At 36.2% G+C, this 18,285-nt stretch overlaps 1 protein-coding gene across 7 annotated transcripts in view; it reads right to left on the reverse strand.

Annotated features, from left to right (window-relative positions):
* The window catches only part of TTC6 (tetratricopeptide repeat domain 6), a 121,690-nt gene that overhangs the window by 63,244 nt on the left and 40,161 nt on the right, over positions 1-18,285 (reverse strand). For all 7 annotated transcript variants that reach the window (XR_011559447.1, XR_011559446.1, XM_070755270.1 and 4 more), the window contains exons 10-13: positions 10,342-10,501; positions 8,483-8,587; positions 7,478-7,576; positions 3,041-3,106 (exon numbers count right to left, since the gene is read on the reverse strand). Coding sequence is in view for 5 of the 7 variants with exons in the window: in XM_070755270.1 (XP_070611371.1) it covers positions 3,041-3,106; positions 7,478-7,576; positions 8,483-8,587; positions 10,342-10,501 (430 nt within the window). In the remaining 2 variants the exon portion in view is untranslated. The remainder of the gene's footprint in view (positions 1-3,040; positions 3,107-7,477; positions 7,577-8,482; positions 8,588-10,341; positions 10,502-18,285) is intronic.

Consider the following 18,285-nt stretch of genomic DNA (forward strand, 5'->3'; position numbering starts at 1 on the left):
GCCAGCTCCCTCTTCAGGGAGGTTGGACCCATTTGAGCAGGCTGCCCCTGGTGATTGATAGACCTGATTGGGTCTGAGAGGGAACTGGTGGACATCCCAAGGGTTGTCATATTTGAATTTTATTTATATTTATTTATTTATTTATTTAGTGCATGATTCAGTATAATTAAACTTAGCCAGGAAATACTATATGTGTTATCCATTGCTATGAATTTTTAAACTAAGGAATGGCTAGAATCAGAAATATACAGAGTAGGAGACTCTCACTGGCAGAAGAGGCAAAGAAAATCTTATTCAAAGGGACAAGGGATTTTCTAGAGCAGAAAGGGAGATAGCCCTCAACCTGGAGAATCTACATATACAATTTGTAGACTCCCTCTTCTAGAATATAGCAGCCCAAGGGAAAGATCTCCCCCATCCCACACACACACACACTTTGCTTTCCCTGGGGATACAACTAAGAAAGTATGGTCTGGAAACAGGTGTTTCTTAATTTCTCTTACATTGAACCTGTTTCTCTATGAAAGCACAAGCAGAAAACAATGGTCCATATAAAACATATTAAAAATAAGAAAAAAGTCAATGAAACCATCAGTAGAAGATGGCAAGGAGGTGACAAGCAGCAGCGAGAAAGTAAAGCTGTTTTAATTCTTACTTTGCATCTTTCTTCACACAAAAAAGAAAAAAAAATAACCCAATCTACCAAAGACAGAACTGTAAAAAACAGATTGGGAATTCAAATTAAGATAGGTAAGATAATGGTAAGAGATCTAGGACACTACAGGCCAATTAGCTTGACATTAATACCTGGGGAAACCTTGGAAACACTAATCAAGCAACAGAACTCCAAACACAGTGCTAGAACAAATGAAGTTATAACCAGAAATCTGACTGACAAATGGCACTCATTAGGTAAGCCCAGTACTCTACAATATATTCATAAATGATTTAGGTGAGGGGATAAAAGGGGAGCTCATCTAATTTGCAGATAGCATTAAGATGGCAGGAATAGCCAACATCCCAGAAGATAGGCTTAATATCCAGAGGAATCTTGACAAACTTGAACAATGGGCTCTATCTACCAAAAGAAATTTAGTGTAGAGAAAAGTAAAATTTTGCACCTAGGCAAGAAAAAACAAGTGTACAGGTACAGATTAGGTGAAACTTTGTTAAACAGCAGTAACTGCAAGAGGGATCTTGGAAATCTAGTGAATAATCATTTAAATATTCTAGAGCAAGGTGCTGCAGCTGCCAATAAACCAATGCAATCCTATGCTGCATTAGGAGAGATAGAATCAAAGTCAGATGAAGAATTAGCACCATACCTATCAAAAATACTGCATTCAGTTTTGTTCACCATATTACAAAAAAATGTTAAGACTTTGGAAGGGGTGCAAGGGAGAGCACCAAAGACTATTAGGGAGCTGGAGGCAAAGAATATGAAGAACAGTTGCAGAAATTGGGTATGGCCAGTCTAGTGAAAAGAACAAAGGGCAACATGATAGCAGTGTTCCAATATTTGAGGGTCTGATACAAAGAAGAGGGTGCCAATCTATTTTCTACAGCACCATAAGGAAAGACAATAAGCAATGGATGAAAGCTAATCAAGGAGAAAAGCAACCTGCAATTAAGTAGAAATGTTCAGCCAGTGAGAACAATAAGACAGTGGAATGAGTTGCCTTCAGAAATTGTGGGTGCTCCATTATTGGGGCCTTTTAAAAATAAATTGTACAGTCATTGTCTAAAATGGTATAGGATCTCCTACTTGATCAGGGGGTGTGATTAAAAGACCTCCAAGATCCCTCCCAACTCTGTTATACTGTCCCTCTCTCTTTTTGCTTGGAGAAAGGCATTTTAAACTGGAAGCTCACTGTCTAAGATGAGGAGCTTCCCTCCTCTTCTGGTATTATCAGATATAGAGGCAGAAATCATCCACCATCCAGCCTTGACCAGAATATAATACTAATGAAAAAAAATATAGCCTCTTCTGAAACAATAACAAATAAGATTGTTAGGCGAAGGTTTGGTAGGGAAGGTTTGCCTATTTGCCGATGTATAACAAGCAGGAAGAGGGAGATTGTGATCCCGCTGTATAGAGAGCTGGTGAGACCCCATTTGGAATACTGTGTTCAGTTCTGGAGACCTCACCTACAAAAAGATATTGACAAAATTGAACGGGTCCAAAGTCGGGCTACAAGAATGGTGGAAGGTCTTAAGCATAAAACGTATCAGGAAAGACTTAATGAACTCAATCTGTATAGTCTGGAGGACAGAAGGAAAAGGGGGGACATGATCGAAACATTTAAATATATTAAAGGGTTAAATAAGGTCCAGGAGGGAAGTGTTTTTAATAGGAAAGTGAACACAAGAACAAGGGGACACAATCTGAAGTTAGTTGGGGGAAAGATGAAAAGCAACATGAGAAAATATTATTTTACTGAAAGAGTAGTAGAACCTTGGAACAAACTTCCAGCAGACGTGGTAGATAAATCCACAGTAACTGAATTTAAACATGCCTGGGATAAACATATATCCATTCTAAGATAAAATACAGAAAATAGTATAAGGGCAGACTAGATGGACCATGAGGTCTTTTTCTGCCGTCAGACTTCTATGTTTCTATGTTTCTAGATGTTATACTACTATCCTTCATTGGGAAAAATAACTGCCTCCTTCTGAATGATCTGTTAACTGTAATTGTTCTCTTGATTCAATTTATTTGGTGAGTGTTTCAACTTTAAACATCACAGCCACATCAACATCATCTCATGACTGGGAATTGTATGTAAATTTCAGATAATTACTATAATAGTCAGATTTTTTTTCTTTGAATATAACTATTAAATAAGTGTATCTTTTAACAAATCAACTTTCCAATATGTAGCTACCAAAAAGGAAATCAAATTTTAAGTATGATTATTCTTACTTGTTCACAATGCTGCAATTTAATTTTCAGTATAGTTTCTTATTAAGAGTATATAATCAAACCACAGATAAAATCATACCATGAAACATATTTCTAATTTTAAAAGTACGATACCTTTATAGTAGCTGTGGGTAGCATAAGTTCTGGAAAGGAATTACATCTCCCATGTATACTTAGAGTCTACAATAAAAACAAAATTGATATTTTTACAATAATAAGGTTTTTTAAAGCCTATAGTTCTTATCTGAAAAATGGTTTTAGATTCTGATCCTGTAAGCAATCTATACGAACGTTATGACATTGATATTGGAACTGGTTAATTACAATTATTTAAATCAGGAAAATTTATTTATTATTTATATTTATTATTAAAGTTAACAAATATTGATGAAAGAAATCAAAGCACATACTTTTTCATAACTTAGATGAATTATTTCCAATAATTGGTTACCCAAGAGGAATTATTAGTTCACATCAACCTAAATATCCTTCAAGAAACAAAGGCTGTAAAAGATAGGACAATTTAGAACTTTTTTCTTTTTACTACTATAATAGTACCCTCCCATAAATGAAATACATCCTTCTCGAATGAGTTGTTTTTTTATAGTGGCATATCGAAAATAAATATATTAAAAATCCAAGACTGAATATGGATAATTTGATCTGTAGCAGATAGAAGTTGGAAATATGTGGCTGCCTAGCATCCTTATTACACTAAACTAAATCTACTTGTATCCTCAATTAGAACAACAGTGCAAACTTGCTAATGACAATGTCTTTGTTTGTGGATGTTTGTGCCTACAGATGAACATTCTGCTGTCAAACTACTGGCCAGATGCATCATGCACTGGATACACTCAAGCCTGGTTTAGTGAAGGGGGGAAAAGTCCCAATACAACCTATAGTTCAAAAGACTTATAACAGCTGTAGCTACAGTAAAGAACACACAGAAACAAAACAATAATATGAATTAAGTTATTCTTAAAATAAGTAACTGTGTTTGGCTCCAATCAAAAAACTACATCATTTGTACAGGTTTATGGAATATCAGCCCTCCCACATGTTCCTATTAAGACAGGCAATGTTGTACCATGTCCCTCATACATTATATAATGTTGCTGATTGCCATATATTGATACTATTATTTGTAGCTCTTTTTTCCTCCTAAAATCTGCCAGATTAAATAGGAAGAGTCCACTCAATGAAGCAAAGGAAGTAATGTGCTGGTGTCTGGAGGATGTTAGTCTTTCAACTGTGCGAGGGGGGTGTTTGCCCAGGTTCGCCTGGTGCACCAGTTGCGGCCCTATTTGAACAGGGAGCCCCTACTCACAATCACTCATGCCCTTATGACCTCAAGGTTCGACTACCGCAATGCTCTCTACATGGAGCTACCTTTGAAGAGTGTTCAGAAAGTACAAATTGTGCAAAATGCTGCCGCGCGAAAGGTCATGGGCCTTCCTAGGCATGCCTATGTTTCTCCAACACTCTGTGTTGACTGGTTTCAAAATGTTGGTTATGACCTATCAGCATTGGGCCAGACTACTTGCAGGACCACCTTCTGCCGCATGAATCCCAGTAACTGGTTAGGTCCCACAGAGACGGCCTTCTCCAGGTCCCACAGAGATGGCCTTCTCCAGGTCCCGTCAACTAGATAATGTTGTTTGGCAGGACCTGGGGAAGAGCCTTCTCTGTGGAGGCCCCAGCCCTGTGGAATCAATTCCTCCCAGAGATTTGTACTGCTCCCACCCTCCTCGCCTTCCATAAGAGTGTAAAGACTCATCTATACTGCCAGGCTTGGGGCCATTAGACTCTAGCCCCCTGGCCGTCGAATGACATGTATGTTGTTGTTGAGTGGGTATGATTGATTTTTAATAATGGGGATTTTAATTTAGATTAGTAGGTTCATATTAATTAGATTTGGATTTGTATTGCATTGTTCTTTTATATGTTGTGAGTCGCTCAGAGAGGGGTGGCATATAAATCCAATAGATAGATAGATAGATAGATAGATAGATAGATAGATAGATAGATAGATAGATAAAAGATAGGTAGGTAGGTAGGTAGGTAGGTAAGTAAGTAAGTAAGTAGCAATAACCAGTAAGCAAAATAGCAGTTTGAAAAATATTTGTCAAACTGAGGAAAGTAGAGGCAACAAGAATTAACAAAATATTTTCAATGACAATTTTGTGGTAAATATAGAACTGTGGGAACTACAAGATGAATTTTTAATCTTCATTCATAGTGAATTCATTAAAATTGAATCTCTTTGGAGGATTTTAAATGATTATTCGTGGATTTCTTGCCATCTTAGCTGAATTGCTATTTATAAAATATGCTGTCAACAGACTTAATTAAATACATCTTCAATGTTTCTGTCTAATCTCCCTTCCACTGTTTTTCAGCCCCCACCCTAGTTAGTCATTTAGACTAATGTTTAGAGCTAGAACCCACTTCCCAAATACCATCATTCTGCTAAACAAATAATTCTCTCAACACTGTCAAACTATTTGCTAAGTCTGCACTACTATTACTACTAGTTTTTTCTCATCATTACTATCATCCATCTCTTCCCACTTATGACTGTATAACTGTAACTTGTTGCTTGTATCCTTACGATTTATATTAATATTGTTTCTTCATTGCTTATTTAACTCCTATGACAATCATTGTCTTGTACCTCATGATTCTTGACAAATGTATATTTTCTTTTATGTACACTGAGAGCATATGCAGCAAAGACAAATTCCTTGTGTGCCCAATCACACTTGGCCAATAAAGAATTCTATTCTACTTGAATGCATAGAGAACATGTGGTTGCTTACTTAGAGAATATAAAGATAATTTTGTACTCCTATTTAATTCAGTTTTACATCAATCAATAGATCCAAAGTATGCCACACTATTTGTTGAACACTAGGTGGGCAGGGAGCATCATACTCCAAATGAACTTACTTGCATCACCAATAACATTTTAGAATTTAAAATATTTTCTTTTCAGTCTGATGGTGATTTTAGTTTTCATCATTGTTCCTTGGAATGCACCCCTTTCAGCTAGATGTGAAGTCCCTTCTCTATTGTTTTTGAGATGTATATGTGTCAGTGTTCCAAATAGCATCCAAGAAATAAATCAGAGTCCAAGGCTTGGCCCTCTTCAAAGTTCCAATTTATTAACAGGGCCATGTTAAAACAACTGGGGAAACCCAATCTAAAGCTATGAAGGTTTCTCCACCCAGGTTAAAGTTAATTTCCTTGCATCTCCTCCAACAAGTCCATCACATGAACCATACATCAGCAGCTTCTGGGAGATACTGAACAAAGGCTGACCTTGAAAACCTAAAAGGAATGTGTCATGGCATGCAGCCACCCCTCCCAAGTCCCACAGCAAGAAACATTCTAAATCATTTAAATGTGGCAGGCCAGAGGCTTCAATAAAATATGGCTTTGGCCTGACAATATGTTCTCCTGATACTGGAAACTGCACAATTTTTAATCAGATTCTTTTAAAATTATTTGTTATTGTGTTTTATGTTTTATCCTGTTTCATTTTATACTCCATATAGGGATTGTTTTAAGAAATTGTCTGGAAGAATTTCTAAACCCATAAATGATTTTTGAGAGGCAGAGAAAGGCAAATTATGAGAGCTCAGTAAGAGCTAAATTGAAAACAGCTAAAATTAATGAAAGGATGGAGGTACCTAAGGGTTGCTAGCGAGAACAGTAGACAACAATGTTATGAGGGAATACAGAAGCAAAGTATCCCCAAAAGACAGTACAGGTAATCCTTGATTTGCAACAGTTTGTTTAGTGACTATTCAAAATTACAACAGTATTGAAAAATGTGACTTATGACTGTTTTTCACAGTTATGACTTTGCAGCATCCCCATGGTCACATGATCAAAATTCAGATGTTTGGCAACTGAGTCATATTTATTATGGCTGCAACGTCCCGAGTCACACGATCTTTTGCAATCTTCTGACAAGGAAAATCAATGGGGAAGCCAAATTTGCTTAAAAACCAGACTATGGACTTACCAAATGCAGCGATCCACTTAACAACTATGTCAAGAAAGGTCATAAAATGGGGCAACATTCACTTAACAAATGTTTCATTTGGCAACCGAAATTTTGGGCTCAATTGTGGTCATAGGTCAAACCTATAGTTTTCCATCTCTGGATTTGCCTTCATGTTTTGCCAGGGCAGCACAAAGGATGCTAACTGTTAGAAAGTGACAGAATAATGCTCATCTCTAATATCTGTATAAAGCACACACAAAAGTTACTGATCTGAAATAACTTCACTGAGACTATTGTTCTACATGCAGAAAAGGAAAACACCTCCATTGATAGTGGCTTGGTTTCTATGATGGACCCAGGAGAAATACTTTTAGGAATCCATTCCTTCATCACGATTAAATTTTCTATACTTGTGTGAACTATATTTATGATTACTTTTGATTAACCTCACAGAACTTGATATTATAAAAGCTGGATGACATTCTTTAAAATATTAAGAAAACCATTATCATAATTCCTAAAACTACAATACCTACAGAAAATAAGTAGTCAAAGTCATCTTCGTTTTCTTCCTTTTCTTTGTCTTCAAGATCAAGGGAAAAATCTTCATAAACAATCCCACTAAACAAATTGCTCTGGAAAAAAAATAAAGAGAATGTGTTTTTGTATGATAATTACTAGGTAGCTATAAACAGTAATCCAAGACTACAAAAACTAAAGTTAAGTTCAAGAAAACAATTAAATTGCCAATTTCAGCCATAACATACAAGCTTTCAATTTTGTTTAGGTGAGAATAATAACAATATTTATTTATTTATTCATTCATTCATTCATTCATTCATTCATTCATTTATTTATTTATTTGGTTTTTATGCCGCCCTTCTCCTTAGGCTCAGGGCGGCTTACAACATGTTGTTGTTGTTGTTGTTGTTGTTATTATTATTATTATTATTATTAATTAGATTTGTATCAGGCTCAGTGGGTAATCCACCATCGAGAAAAATTGTTCATTTTTGTCTTAAGAACTTAATTATGGTTATATTAGCATCCCACAAACCTCCAAGGTTTTTTTCCCCCAAAACTATAAATATTCTAGAACAAAAGCTGGAACAATAAATATTGTAGGCAATTTTACTTCAGCTTAATACTTCACCATAAACAAGGAAACAAACAGATAAATAAATAGAACTGGAAAATCTGGCTGTGTATACTTCTCAATGAGATGACACTGCTAATCTTTAAGTTATACAAATACTCTACTGAGAATCTAGAAAGTAAAATATTTAGTAATAGAAAATATGTCTATGATTATGGCAAGATACATATAATTATTAAAAGGAAATTTTATAATAAATTCTGTATTATTGCAGAACAATATATCATAGTTTTTAATTAAATATTTAATTGTTCTGTAATTTGCACATTTAATACACAGTAGATCTTGATACAGAAAAACATTTCTCTGCATAGCTGCATATTTAGGAAAACACAAACCCGATGCTAAATTTTACATGGTCTTCAAATATGTTCAAAAAGTTTACCTCATAGTTGGAAAACAAGATTTCCTTCATAACAGAAAGAGGAGCAGAAAATTTATGGGGAGCTGGAGTCCAAAACATTTTAAGCGATCCAGGCTGAAGTTTCATCTTCAAAAAATAATTTGAAAAATTATTAAACATTTATTCTAAACAAGTTGCTTAAATGAACATCACGTACATTGTGTGTTATCCACATTTTTGCTGTCTTCAAATAGTGCAATGTGCTACTACAGATTGCTGGAGGGTGTTAAAAAAAACCTTCTATCCAAAGTATTCATATCACCTTCTCACCAGGTAACTTTCAATGTGAACTCAGGACTGTCTATCCCTTTTAGAGAGCTTTTAGAAGAGTGCTGTGTTCCATGTTTCAAATACAGTGATACCTTGTCTTACAAACTTAATTGGTTCTTGGACAAGGTTCTTAAGGTGAAAAGTTTGTAAGACGAAACAATGTTTCCCATAGGAATCAATGGAAAAGCGATTAATGCGTGGAAGCCCAAAATTCACCCCTTTTGCCAACCGAAGCACCCGTTTTTGCGCTGCTGGGATTCCACTGAGGCTCCCCTCCATGGGAAACCCCACCTACATACTTCTGTGTTTTTGTAATGCTGCAGGGGAATCCCAGCAGGGGAATCCCAGCATCACAAAAATGAGCGCTTCGCTGGCAATGGAACTCCGGAGGTGGGGTTTCCCAGCGAAGGGAACATCAGTGAAATCGCAGCATCGCAAAAACACCGAAGTCCTCGAAACCCCACCTCCGGACCTCTGTGTTTTTACGATGCTGCGATTTCACTGAGGTTCCCCTCGCTGGGAAACCCCACCTCCGGACTTCCGTTGCCAGCGAAGTGCCCGTTTTTGCGCTGCTGGGATTCCTCTGCAGTCCAGAGGTGCAGTTTCCTATGGAGAGGAGCCTCAGGGGAATCCCAGCAGCGCAAAAACGGGTGCTTCACTGGCAACGGAAGTCCGGAGGCGGGACATCCCAGCAGCAGCGGTGGGTTTGTAAGGTGAAAATAGTTTGTAAGAAGAGGCAAAAAAATCTTAAACTCCAGGTTTGTATCTCGAAAAGTTTGTATGACGAGGCGTTTGTAAGACGAGGTATCACTGTATATGATTTAAGCTAAAGTAAAAACCCGTATACTTTTTAATACAGTATATGGCTTTGGCTTCTTTAAAACTGCATGTTTCCCAACGTGTCTATTAAGTGGCATTAACCACATACAGTAGAGTCTCGGTTATCCGTCCTTGGATAATCCGACACTCTGGATTATCTGATATTACGGCTGTTGGGGGCGTGGCTGTAGGCATTTCTGTGCCTCTGGAGACACCCCCCCAAACATGATAGCCACAATGGGGAAGCAAGCTGGGAGGAGGGAAGTGAGCTAGAGAGACAGAGAGATATCCGGGGACAGAAGCAGGCAAGTGAGAGAGAGAGACAGCTGAGAAGGGAAGCAGCTAGAGAGAGAGAGAGCCAAGGATGGAAGCAGTACAGTGGAGTCTGGATTATCCGACATTTCGGCTATCCGACTATCAGGCCGCCCGTTTATGTCGGATAACTGAGACGCTACTGTATTGTTGTTTGCCACAAAATAGGGAAATAATTTTAGAAAATTTTATCAAGGACAGGCCTCTTATTTTCAATCAACTTGATCTCAGAGTACTGACAAAAAAGAAAAAATATATAAGTCCGTCTGGTGATAGACCTCCTACATTAATGTAAGACTCACATATTTTTACAAGCAATTTTCTATGATTGCTTTTGTGAGATTTAAAAAATCAATCTCAATTACTCTTCAAAAATGGGATTTCTTAAAAATATCTACAAGCTTTCTTATAAATTACTACAAATATGAATGAAGCCATACCTTTTTTCCTAATAATTTCAGCTGAGGTTTTTCAACATAGAATTCAGCTATTCTTTGCCACTCGGGCATACTTCTTGGTGACCTTGGAGGTAAAACTTGAATTCCATCTTCTTGACTGCTTTCACATACTTCAGAAATGGGAAGTCCTTCAGTATAAATCCTGAAATAAAATATATTTTGCAGAAGCTGTTGAGTTATTTAAAATGCCCACCATGCAACATTCATTCAGGGTCCCTCTTCCCAAGCCAAATTAAAGCATGTATGTTAGCGGATACAAGATTTGTACAACTTTTCTTCTAAATGTGTGTTAATGAGTAACACTAAGAAATGAATCTTCTATCAGTATAAAGCAAAACTTCAGCCACTGACTGAAGCTGTACTATATAGGTACAGCTATGTTATTTATTCCTTTTGCATAACTCAATTTCAGGAATAAAATCAAGTAACAATATCTTACCTGAAGTTACCACAATTGTGATTTTAGAACATATTGACAAATATAAAGATGAGAGAGTCAACTATCACATACCGTGTTTTTCTGAGTATAAGTCCCACCTTAGTTTTAGGGGAGGAAAATAGGGGGAGGAATCTACCTACCAGGTATTATCTGGCTAGCGTCCTTAGTCTGTTCAGCTTCAGTACATTATTTTATCCCCTGGTTAGAACTGAAAAAGCCTTTTTCAGAGGGAGTAGGAATGAAAGCAAGCCTGCAAAGACTTAAGGCAGGAAAAAACCTTCATCGGAGGGAATAGGAAGCTGAAAAGATCGTTAGCACCTAGTTAGGGCTGGGAAGAAAGCTTCAGAAAAAGCTACATTCGAAATATAAAACACACCCAAATTTTCAGCTTCTTTTAAGGAGAAAAAAGGTGTCTCTTATATTCCAAAAAATATGGTGAATCTGAAGCTCCTAAAGCTGTTAAGATGCTTTAGATGAAAATATGCATAGTTGCTTAATTCATCCCTACCTGATAAGCAGCCCAGAATCAAATTCTAAATACACAATTGGAGTTATATTAGATAATGCTAAATCCTGAAGATATATGCATAGTTCTACTTTAAATTGTTGAAGTTTAGTGAGGAAGCAAATCCTTACTGTAGGACAAATACAGTCCTGCAGAAATAAACATCCACTGGTTGCTTCACCGCCATTTTCAGAAGTTTACATTTATCTTTGTAGCAAGACGCACTGACTGATTCATATGGGAATGCCTTTATATATCATTCTGAGTCAAAAACCACATACATGGCTTAATGAGTTTAATAAAATGAGCTACTAGAGTTGGCAGCAGAAATATATAATCCTGTTCTAGATGAAGTAAAGGCACACTTATCAATATCTTTCCTAGATAAAAGCTGAAGAGTTTTGGTGCTGTCTTAAATGGCTTTACTGAATCCTTACGAATACATACAATTTGACCTACAGCTAGATGAATGAATATAAGTATAAATATTGGATTTTAATATAAGCTCAAGTGAAGCACTTTGTTTTCATACAGTAATTTCTTAACAGCCTTTGATACTTTCTACTGTGCCATGACTACATCACCAATTTTCTATGTTTTATCATGAACATTCACACAGTGCATTTTTAATTTTATTTTACATCTTTCTTATTGAACAGTTATAATCTACTATTGTTTGTCTAATTGAAATGAGAGAATATGTAAATACAGAATTATGTTGGAAAAGGTCAATTCCATTAATATTTTTCTGGACATAAAAATTGGAGGTATGAAAACCTCCAGTTGATGGGTAATTATCAATCTTAAATATTACCTCAGCAACTATTACCAGGTTTGTGCTGATTTTTCTTGTCTTATTTATTTATTTATTTATTATTTATTACTTAGATTTGTATGCCGCCCCTCTCCCATTCTATATGTATATATATGGTCAGCTGGCAACCCAAAGACCAGCAATTCCCTCATTTGTTTACAGCATTTCCGACAAAGAAATAAAAAAATACTACACACCAAAAGATATTTACAATGTAAAAACAAAATGTTAAGACAGATTCAGTCACATCCCCAGCTATCTATCTGGGACATAGAGTATGGAGATCAGAACTTTGCTCTGAAATATGTGCAATTTGTTCATTAGGTATTACAAACTCAAGTTCAGTTCATTTAGATGGAAGAAATACTTATTTTATTTATTTTATTTTATTAAATTTATATGCTGCCCAACTCCCAAAGGACTCTGGGCGGCTATGCACTTCGCATAGCATCTGACAATATGCACTACTGCGGAATAAATGAAGCCTCAACCTTTCTCTGACAAGTTGGTTCCAGTCAGTTTTGACAATGGGGAGGGGGTCATAGCACAGAAACCAGTTGTGGACTTATGCACTCACCCCTATTATTTAACATCTACATGGAACCACTGGATGAGGTCATCCATCATGAAAAGTAGTATCTGAATACAGTATTATGTTGGCAGGGGATCTGCAGACAATATTTTTACCTTAGTTATGTCCCTATGAACATAGAATAACCGAGTTGTAAGGGATCTCAAATGTCTTCTTGTTCAACCAAATAAAATGGTACCCTTTTCATTTAGAGAAAGTGTGTGATAATATGAATAAGATTTAATTGTGGAATGTTGTATAACTATGTCCTTAAAGATTTGCAGCAAATGTTAGGCAGATTCTATAATGCAATAAGGAGAAGAGACCTAAAAATACATTGAACCAACATTGTTATATATAACGTGGTTATATAAGGACTGGACGCAAAATAAATATGTGAACCAAGATGTGGCTTGAGGACAAGGAAAAACTTGCAAAAGTCATAGTTGGATGGTGTTGATGGTTCCCTCAAACTGAAAAGCAGTGTATGAGGACATGTTTATGAAAAAAATGTATGTATAGAAGATAGTCCTTGACTTAAAACCACAATTGAGCCCCAAATATTGTTACTAAGTAAGATATTTTGTAAGTGAATTTTGCCCCATTTTATGACCTTTCTTTTCACAGTTGCTAAGTGAATCTGGCTTTCCCACTGATTTTTGTTTGTCAGAAGGCCACAAAAGCTGATCACATAACCCAGGAACACTGCAACTGTCATAAATATGAACCAGTCTGCCAAACTTCTGAATTTTGGTCATGTGAACTTGGGAATGCTGCAACATAAAAATCACTCATAGGTCACTTTTTTCAGTGCCACTGTAACTTCAAATGGTCACTAAATGAACTATTGTAAACAGTGTTCCCTCTAATTTTTTTTTGGGGGGGGGGCGGAAAAGTATAGTGTCTGAGTGGCAGTCCCTTTGGGACTGGGCGGCACCGAAATAATTAATTAATAAATAAACAAACAAACAAACAAACAAATAAAAAAAACCACCCTGTTTTGCCTCAGAGAATTTCAAAATAAAATACTGTACTGTGTGTCTATAACAGTGAGCTCATAATAGGGCAACTCTATCAATATCAAAATGCCACTTAAATAGTTGAGCTAGTTTCAAACTAGATTTTGATTTTCTTTCTCTCTTCCTTACTCCCAATTCTTTTTCTTTCTCTTTTCCTTCCTCTCTTTTTTCTATCTGTTTCTCTCTCTTCCTCTCTTCCTCTCTCTCTCCTTCCCTCTCACTCTTTCCCTCTCGGCTTCTGGGCAGGTTTGGAAAACTCTGAGTTGATGATGATTTTTAAGTGAGCGATTGCTCACTGCTCAGCTTAGAGGGAACTATGATTGTAAATCGAGGATTACCTGTACAGGCATAGTGGAAAAGGGAGGAAGTTTTGCAAGAATAGAAAGTATCATACAATATTATATAAAATAGATTTAATCATATTTGTTTTTTATTTAGCTTACTTTTAATTTCATTTGCTCATTATTTCTCATTCCTTTCCTCTGCCTTATATAACATTTAACTTGATAACTTCCTTGGCATACACATTTTATTCTCACCTCATTTGGATATTACAACAGTGACCTCTACTGGTAATTCATGAGCTTTTTTACCAAAGAAAGGATGGTAAAACTCCCTATTTCTGTAGCTAAAAACAATAATCATAGTACGGCAAAATAGAATTTTTGAACAAGATGGTTATATTCCATTCAATTCAGAGTATGTCACTTGTGTAACTCTGATCATCATTTATCCCTAGTATTATTTTTTACTAATAGCTGCAATTAGCATTTCCCCAGGAAATGGACTTCAACTCCCAGAATTCCCCAGCCAGCAAAGCTTTATACATTTCATGCATGCAATATCGGGCATAATACTAAGTAAACTAACAAACTGCTCTGCTAGTAACAGTTGTTGAAAAACTCCATAATAATAGAGTTGGAAGGGGCCATTTATCTAGAGCCTACCCCAGATTAATGCAGGACCCAAATGAAATGGCTGTCTATTGCACCCTCCATTTGAGCACATTTGATGAAAGGAAGTTCGCCACTTCTCTATGTAACTGATTCCACTTTTACAAAGTTTTATTCTAGCATTCAGTATGAATTGGCTTTCCTACAATTTATTCTAAAGGTAGTCCTCCCTTAATAACTGCCCATTTATACATTTCTAATTTTTAAAAAATTATTCTTTAATCCTTTCAAAAAATAAGTCTCAGGGATAGCTTGCGGTTGGTCTGTGTTTCAAAACAAAAATCCTTCAGAACTTTAACAGATTTCTTGAGTATCAATAAAAAGGTTATTTTTTTGTTTATTCCTTCTAAAAAAAGTCCTTCAAAATCTTAGAAGAGATAAGAGATTTTCTTAGAAGAAGAAGAAAAATATCCAGATCCATTTCTGGTTTAATATTTGTTCATCTCTCCTTAGAAAATGAGTCATCAATCAGATCCATTTGTGTTATGTTTAAGTTGCTTTAAAACTGATTTTATAGGCTTCCATTGCAGGTTATTCTTGCTTTACAACCACAATAAAACATGTTCTACCTATTTTTATCAAGCATTTGATACATTCTGTCCCGAAACGTGGCTGGAAGGTATTCAAAAGTTTGCACTAGGATTTCGGATCTATTTTCTTTATCTTCTGGCTCTATCTTCCTGTTCGCCACCATTCAGACAGAACTAAAAAAAATTATTGGATGAGAAGTGAAATGTTTTTAAGGGGGAAAAACAAGAAGTCCAGTTGCTTTTGAAAAACAACTCTGAGATTCTGGCTCTTCTGCTCTTCACAATCTCATCATTAAAAATTGTGAACGCAATCAACATTTCCTTATAAGAAAAAATCTTCCAAATAATTTAAAACTATCATTCCAAATCCCCCTTAATTTGTTATTAACTTTCTAAAATCTTTATATTAAGCGTCCTTCACTGCATAGTCTAAAGAATAATGTATTTTTAAAACTTTTGAATTCAATTTATACCATCATCTTTTATGGAGGCAGAAACTCACCCAATAAATGCAAGAAAACCTGGCCAGTTTGAAGAGTCTTAATCAAAAATCCAGAAATGATTTAAGATATAAACCTTGGTCAAGCAGTTTGTAAAGTCTGCTTTGTAAGTGTGGGCTTCACGCATATTTACTCTCAGCCACCCTACTCATAAGCTGACCATAAAAAGAGAAGTTTCTATGGTCTATTAACTAGGAGTCACTGTTTGGATCACATAGATGAGGTCAATAATCTCTCCTTTGTTTTGGGGTGATTATGCCTGTTTCAATTCAGCATCAAGAGGTAATTCCCTTCATAAAATCTGTCCTGCTAGCCAGCAAAAACCAGCAAGACATCAGTTTACCATCGGATCTGCAGGAATGTCCTAAAACTGTTATATCCAATGATTTGAAAACTAGATTTCTGATGAAATTGGATTTGCCTTTTTATATGCACATCTATTTTAAAAATGAGTCAATTCAGTGCTGACTCATACTCAGTTTGTAATCAACTACTCTTTTATACAAATATCCAACCAGATATCTCTTATGATATATCTCTACACTTAATGTTTTGCTTCTTACAAATTTTGTAGTTGCACTATTGTACTTTGTACTCCCCTGTGTTAAATTTCGTTCTGTTCAGTCTATTTCTATAATTTTTTAAGATTTATTTGGATTTAATTTTGATTTAATTTTGTGTAAACATTTGAAGTATCTATTTGAAAATCTTCACCTAATTAAATATCAATTGCCTACAGCAAATATTTACCTGGCTACACTACCAATTTGTGTGGTTTAATAATAATAACCTTTATTGTCATTGTACATATATACAACAAAATTGATTTAGCTTCTACTGGTGCAATCCATAACAAAATAGAAATGTGATAATGAAGAAGTGTGGGCAGCAATCTACCATAATAGAACAGCCTGACCTTGAGAAGTGATTTAAAAAATCTCTTTTCATAGATTCCCAATTATTTCTTTCTGCCTTTCAAATCTTCAAAGAGTGGTTGATATCATGGCTTGAATAAAGAAAATAAATTAATGTTTAAACTTAAATGAAAAGGTGTCCCTGGTCAAAGAGCAGATCGAAATTTACTAATGTCTAGTAAAATGTCTAATGGAGTCTAAAAGGATATAATTTATTTATTTATTTATTTATTTATTTATTTATTTATTTATTACTTGGATTTGTATGCCGCCCCTCTCCGAAGACTCGGGGCGGCTGATAAATATATTCTTTCCTAACTTACTTCAGTTGTATGATGCCACTTGGTCTATCTTACTACCACCCCAGTCTCTGCTCTGTAAGTGACACATTAGATTCTCAGGAATACTAAAGTATTTGGGGAACAAGGCAAAGGGAAAAGAAAAGGAAAGGCGGTAACGATGATGTGCACTGTAACATCATGATCCAAAACCTGTGATCGAATTACATCCATTGAGCTAGAACTCAATGCATATTTCCTCACAATTACCCCCAACATTTTAGTTGCAATTGACATTTTTGAGCAAAAAAATAAAGTGCAGCTTGTGGTCTTGTTTAATACTTTACAAATGTATTACAAATCCACCCAGCCCTTCAATTCCAATATATACTCCGATTCTCTTAACGAAAAGTAGGAGACTATGACAATATTAAGATCAACATAAATCAGTTTTAGTCATCATCCTACTGTTTGTAAAATGGCCATAAACAATGATAACTTGTGAAACAATGATATCAACTGGATTACTGCCTGTATTCAGAGTGGGCTGCTGGGGGTTCTCAGCGATTTGAGAGAACCTCTAGCTAAGATTCTGTGCAGTTCAAAGATCCCCCAAATCCTACTGCTGGCTGTCCCCACCCACCCCATCCCTCCCAGGAGACCCCATGTGGCCTGTTTTGAATGCAGGTAAGTGCAGGGTGCATGTGGAGGATCAGGGAGAGTGGAAAATGGGCCTACTGGAAGTTTGGGAAGGCCAGAAATGGGCCTATTTTCGGCCTCCAGAGGCCCCTGGAGGGACCATTTTCACCTTCCCAGAGACTTGAGAGAAACCTCCAGAGCCCAGGGAGAGCAAAAACACCTCCCCACTGTGGTGCAGGAGGCCAACTAGTCCACGCCCTCAATGGCCATCCCCACCCAGCAACCAGGCAGAGAACCCTTAGCTAAATTGTTTGAAGCCCACTCCTGCCTGTATTGCATATATATACAGATGTGTAAAAGTATCAAAAACTCCAATTTCAAATTCATGACACTGTTTGCATAGAAACTACCACAAAACTACTAGAGTTGTAACAAAAGTCTGAATTGCTGAATTATTTATATAACACAGCACTCAATTCTTCTGTGTGTCATACATTACTAAGACTGTTCATTCATTTGCTCCCAAAAATGAAAGGCAGCCAAAAGATTGTGACAAAATCAGAAAAAATACCATATTTTTTGTGTATTAGACACACCTTTTACCTCCCCCAAATCAGCTGATAATTAGGGTGCGTCTTATACACTGAATGTAGCTTTTTTCCCAGCCCTAACTAGCTGCTAACTATCTTCCCAGATCTTACCTTGCAGCCTCTTTCATTGTTTCTCTCTGTGAAGAATGTTTTCCAAGCCCTAAGTCTTTGTTT

The sequence above is a fragment of the Erythrolamprus reginae genome, chromosome 1, assembly GCF_031021105.1.
Source record: "Erythrolamprus reginae isolate rEryReg1 chromosome 1, rEryReg1.hap1, whole genome shotgun sequence".
Lineage (NCBI taxonomy): Eukaryota > Metazoa > Chordata > Lepidosauria > Squamata > Dipsadidae > Erythrolamprus > Erythrolamprus reginae.